Here is a 5658-nt window from a genome sequence, read left to right as displayed (position 1 = left end):
GACTCAGCTACTAAACTGAAACAGCAGCAGCTTTGAGGAGGAAGTTGGCAGCACCACTTAGAAGTCCATGGACCGCTTCCAACTACCCTCTTCTGCACTCACTCTAATTATTTATCCTTGATCCCTAAATAGACTCTGCCTCAGGATTGCTTAAAAGAAATGTACATTTCCGCAGCTCCTTTTCCTCTCCCTTTCTAATTCACTTTTTCGACCTCAAAGACCTGCAAAGCATGTTAGGTCACTTCATCTGAACTACATCCTGCAGAAAGAACTTAGCCGTGGCCCACACACAACAAAGTTTGTCTCTATGGTTTTATTAAACAGAACTGTGGCTTCTTTTTATTTCTCTGGCAGAAGTCTCACTAAGTGGTGTCTTTCTGAGCTACTGCTTTATGAATACATAGCAAGGCAGGTTTCCTTCTGTTCTGACCCTTCGACTCAGATGCTGGTATTTATAGTTAATGAGGCTGTCACAGATCAATGGGCCATCTGATCTGCAATGATGTTGGGTTAGCGCCAGACATTTCTGTGACTGTGTTCAAATGAAAAATCAGTTTCTCATTCCAAGTGTATCTAAAATACTTTTTTTAATTCTGCGTAAATTCACAAATGATAAAATATTGAAGTGTGGGTTTGGTGGGTTTTTTTTTTTTTTTCCTTCAAACATACTGTACAATCAGGTTAGTTAAGTGTTTTACATCAAGGCACAGCACGCTGTGTAATATACATATGCCTTGCCAGGCAGCAGTTTTGTATAATCCCCGAGTTTTGGCAGTAATGCCAGGATAAGTAGCATGGATCACATATAAGCTGGAAGATAAATAAATAATAGATGCTGTCACATTTTATTTGAAATATAGTTGCATATAAAAAGAATATACAATAATTTAATTTTAATAACTAGATTCTCTTGTACTATACATAACAGAAATGTTTTCATTTGTATGAAATAAAACATTTTCAATATTAGGATGCAAAATTAATCTTCTTTTTGGCCATCTTGGTTTATGGAGAAGAGTTGCTTCTGTTATAAATTAAAGTTGAACTTTCCATTTCATGGCAATCTGAAAGAAACAAATCCAGAGTTACTAATTTGTTGACAATTAAATGTTATTGGTAAAATAAGCAAATAATTCCAACCAGACCACTGTGTTTAGTTAATGCACTGTGAAGCTAGTTATCCAAGCAGAACATCTGCAAGTGCTCTTCTTCATAGTCTCAACATGCTACTGTTATAATCGGAACATCTTTTGTTACTTGCCCTGCTTTCTCGCAGATTATCACTGCAGGTTTGTTATTCATCCAGCAAAACCAAAGTTCTGATAATGGCACAGGTTGCCTGCATTGCAGATTTTTCTTTATTGCAAGGTATTTACCATTCACATTGTCATTCAGTTTCTTATATTTGAAGGCTTCTTCTTCGCCTGCCAAAGGCCTTGGATCCCACGTTGGTTGGCACGAAGTTGTTCTTGCCCACTCCTCCTGACCTGCTCAGGAAGTCTGCCAGACGATGGGTCACGCAGGTTGCTGTGTTGCATGCCCTCTTCTGGGCTGTTACGCTGCTTTTCAAAAGGAAAATAGAGTTAGTTCCAAGAGTGTCTGCCCTGCATACAATAACATCATTAAGGAATGCTATGCCTAGGGAAGATTCTTCTATAGAAGGAAAAGCAGGTTTGCTGTGCAGCCGGGATTTGCAACTTTTGTCTGCACAGATTACAAGCTCTAGAAGATACTCCTTTGTTTTTCTAAGCATCAGGCTCAGTTTACAAAAGGAGGCTAACACCTTCCTTTCTTGAACAGTTGGGAGTGAAGACTAAGCCAAGCCACGTTTCCAGCAACAGCTGAGCCGTTGCCTGCCTCCAGTAAGTCAGGTGCTGAGGGGGTCCAGCTCTGGAGCATTTACCCAACTCCCACCTTCCTCCAACAGCTTAGCTCCATGTTTTGTTTGCAGGGCTGCTGAAAGACAGCAGCAGATGCTGATCTCTAACTTCAACACCTATGCTCCATAATACCCAGTAAGCACATGAAATCCCAGTGTCACTGCCAAGTACAAGAGTTTTGTCGGTGAATCTGATGGGGCTTTACCTGCGCAGCAGCTGACCAGTTTTTTGAGAGCTGATCCACAAGCGTACTGCTTCTGTGTACTTGATGGGAATGCAGGAACCCCTCCTTCCTGGAGTTAGCCCCCTGTCTAGCACAGCACTTCACAATGAGAATAGTTCACTGACTTCAACAGAATTCGTTCTGCACTCAGAGCTGAGCCTACAGCTAATGATTTTGCTAGACAGGGGACTTCAAGGCATATGCATTCACAGTCCTTGCTTGAAGCAATTTTCGATTAAAAGCAGTGACTTTTTCTTGCAGTAGGAGGAATTTCTCAGATAGCATTAATGAACTGTCTTGTAATGCTTAACAACAAATACTGTTTGTAACATCAATGCCATTTTTTTTTGAAACAGATCTCTAATTACAAGATAGTTACAGTGCTGCAACAGAACTGTAAAGAAATCTGGTGTTGTCCCTTAATTCACAATTCACCCACTTACATTGTCTTGAATTAATACAAATATTTTAAAGATACCCAAGTTATGAATAGACTAGTGTAAAGACCTATTGTAAAGTAAGAAGGTAAAAAGGAAAAGAACACAAAATTCTTACCTGGAAGTGTTCAGTACCCACTTTTAAACAGGATTACATTTCTAATTTGTTTGAACAAATCTGTATGAGCCTTTCCTGATTCCTTTGCTTCTCAGGATCCTTACTAACAGGATTGCATGCATACCTGACTACAGCAGCACTGACAAACGGATGTGTATAATTTCAATTTCTAAGTTCTTTCAACTTTCTCTAGAATTACTGTCATCACCTCTCGAGCATTGAGGCAGGTTGTAACATTTTTCTAGTCTTATCTGGAAAACTGACATTCTAAAATAAGTTATTAAACCAAGCAAATCTAATCCTTATAGAAAAAATAGGTTTATTGAACAAGTGCATGGGCAGGCACGAAAGATGAGTCTACTTGTACATTTAGCAGACAGAAATGAAAAGCCTTTTTTAGTTTTTTTTTAATCATGTTCTAAGAAAATCATCTGAAATCTCAAGGTAGTGCTATTCATTTGTATTTATTTTTTTTCCCCTAGCTTGGTATGCATGTTATGTTCTCTGTCTTCCTAACATTAGGTCCATCTCAAACATTCTCTGTCGAAAACAGAATCAAAAGAACATAGCAAAGTTAGCAATCAAAGTTAGATCCACATGCATCAGCTTTAAAAAAGGGAGGAGGGGAGAAATAAGCACGTCTAGTTGTTTCCTAGGGGTTCCCCATAGTTTGCATAGCGTTCATGTTCCAGGTCACTCTGCACATTTCGTTTCTTGCCAGGAGTTCCAGCCCCGACGTCAGTGCGAGGGTAAGTTTGCAATTTGTGCAATTCTTGAGACAGTTTGCCCAGCACACAAGTACTCAGACTGGCACAGCGTTTGGAAATAGGTCTATCCAGGCTGCAGGGGGGAAAAAAAACATGCCCAGAGGAAGAGTAAACTCAAACATGCATGTTCATGCATTTCTTCCCTAGATAAGTATCTACAGTTGGGAAACTTAAATATTAAAACAGAACAAAAAACCTTCCACATCACATTCCATGCAAAGAAGATTCATACAAATGCAGTCAGAAGGAGAACACTGTTTTTCAATGAATTCATCTTTGTTAAAAAAGCAAGTTCATTCGCCTTTTGGATGCTCATAGTTAGGGGTCAGGAAGCTTTACTTCCCGTGTATTCAGCATGCTGTTCAGTCCCATGCTCTGCAATACAAATCCTGTTAGGATAACACAAATGCTCTTGCATGCCTTTGGTCTATGGGGGAGTGGCACTACGTGCATTAGGAGGAACACGTCCCCTCTGCCAGGGACCTTCCATGCCTTACAACAGCATGCACTTTCACGACAGAGAATCCAAGAGTGACTGAATGGCCCCTAACATCCCACTAGGAAGACATACCTTTTGTGGCCATATTAACACAACCCCCTCATTCAAGCTCAAATCGCCCTCCACTTTCAGTTGTAAAAGACAGATAAGAAGCACATTAACTAGGTGGAAGCCATTCTCCCGATAGCAACATCGGGATGTCTCTGCAGTATCATCCTTTACCAGTTAGGTGACCAGTTAGTCATAACCCCAAGAAAAGGAGGAAATCTTCACCTGCAGAAAGTCTGCTCAGGTGGCTTTTGCTAAATATCAAACACATAACCCTTCCCCATCATCCTTCTGCCCCAGGGCTGCAGTCCTTACCTGTTCCCCTCCGAGGCTGGGTCCAGCTCTTCTGCTGTCATCTGTACGAACTCTTTCACCAGCGCATTTAATAACCTCCAAGCTTCGTAATCACTGAGCGTCACTCGATCTGTTATGGACTCCAAGCCAGGTCTAGGCAGAGCAAAGCACAACAGGATAAATAAACCCCAGATCGCTGCAGAGAGCCACGCACAGGAGGGTTTGTCACGCAATACTGCACGTCACAGACAGCATCTTTCACGGGTGCGAATATGTAACCCGTCCTCGCGCACAGCATTAGGTGTTTTAGATAAGTAATTAAAAAGCCACGGGTGTCAGACGCAGCACCGGCAGCAGCCAGCTTTCTCATTCACTGTAGTCTATGTCCCTCCTAGACGTCTCAAGTATATTAAATATTTTCATACCATTCAGATAGAGCACTCAGCTCCTTACCTGACTGGGGCTGCCTGGAAGCTATCCATCTGGCACACAACCAAGGCATAAACAGCAAGGAAAGACGAAATCTTCAGCATAACCATGATTTCCTCTCTACAACAAAGAGGTACATCAAGCAATGGCTCTTTTCCAACCCTCTCAATCCTATAACATCTACTCAGGAGGTCATCATTTCCAAGCCACAAGTAGCAGAAATACTAACAGCCTTTTACTATTACCTTCTAATTTATTTTGGGGTTTTTTGCCATTTTGCTTTGGTTTTCTCAGAATTTTAAAATAAATTAATACTACCAGAGGAGATAAAAATGCAGCTTTTCAGAGCTGCAGTTCTGTACAGCTAGCTGCATTCAACTTAAGGCAGACTTTCCCTCAAACTGCTGGAAAACACATTCCTCCGAGTACCTACCACAATGTCAGTGTGTCTGACACGAACGGGCAGTTACGGGACAAGAGTCACAAGAAAAAAAAAGCATGTTTAGCGTTTAATATTTTCGAGAGTGAAGTGCCGCTGTTTGCACTTCACCTGAAATTGCTTGTCAGTCAGCACGCTAATATCCCAGTCCAGATTACACTGTAAGAATTAAGTAGGTTAATTTCAATAAATATTTCTAGTCTGAAACCAGAAAAAGAGTAAGTTAAAAATGAGGCATTTAAACAAAATTTGAGAAAACCAAGAAGACAGTTAAGTAACTGAAGGTATCTGCTCCGAGATAACCTCGCTTCCTCGCAGTCAGTATCTTAGACTCCCGCAGGCACACCGTGAACTACCGCACCCCCTTGGTTTTCGCTAGCTCCCCATTCTCCACGCGGCCCACCAGCACGAGGAGGCACCTTCCACCGGGCGCCCGCATCGCCCCGGGGGGGCTGTGCGCACCCTCCTTGCCCCGCGTCCCCTCGCACCCTGCGCCCACGCGTTACGGCCCCGTGCAAAGCTCC

At 42.0% G+C, this 5658-nt stretch overlaps 1 protein-coding gene across 3 annotated transcripts; it reads right to left on the bottom strand.

Moving 5' to 3' along the window:
- Positions 1–568: 568 nt before the first annotated feature.
- On the bottom strand, positions 569–4811 carry LOC104515521 (calcitonin gene-related peptide). Of its 3 annotated transcripts, none has more exons than XM_010159528.1 (4): positions 4720–4811; positions 4288–4419; positions 1377–1562; positions 569–1064 (listed from the first exon to the last, which is right to left on the bottom strand). In XM_010159528.1, exons 1-3 carry the CDS (start codon positions 4803–4805, stop codon positions 1400–1402), a joined length of 381 nt encoding a protein of 126 aa, XP_010157830.1. In that variant the 5' UTR covers positions 4806–4811; the 3' UTR covers positions 569–1064; positions 1377–1399. The 3 variants fall into 3 exon arrangements, with proteins under 3 accessions (XP_010157830.1, XP_010157831.1, XP_010157829.1); XM_010159529.1 differs by having other exon boundaries at positions 1377–1559; XM_010159527.1 differs by lacking the exons at positions 569–1064; positions 1377–1562 and adding an exon at positions 2957–3498.
- Between the last annotated feature and the right edge of the window lie 847 nt (positions 4812–5658).

Source organism: Eurypyga helias, unplaced genomic scaffold, assembly GCF_000690775.1.
Source record: "Eurypyga helias isolate BGI_N326 unplaced genomic scaffold, ASM69077v1 scaffold19, whole genome shotgun sequence".
Lineage (NCBI taxonomy): Eukaryota > Metazoa > Chordata > Aves > Eurypygiformes > Eurypygidae > Eurypyga > Eurypyga helias.
The sequence above is the reverse complement of the archived record's forward strand: the minus strand, read 5'-3'. Positions and strand labels throughout refer to the sequence as shown.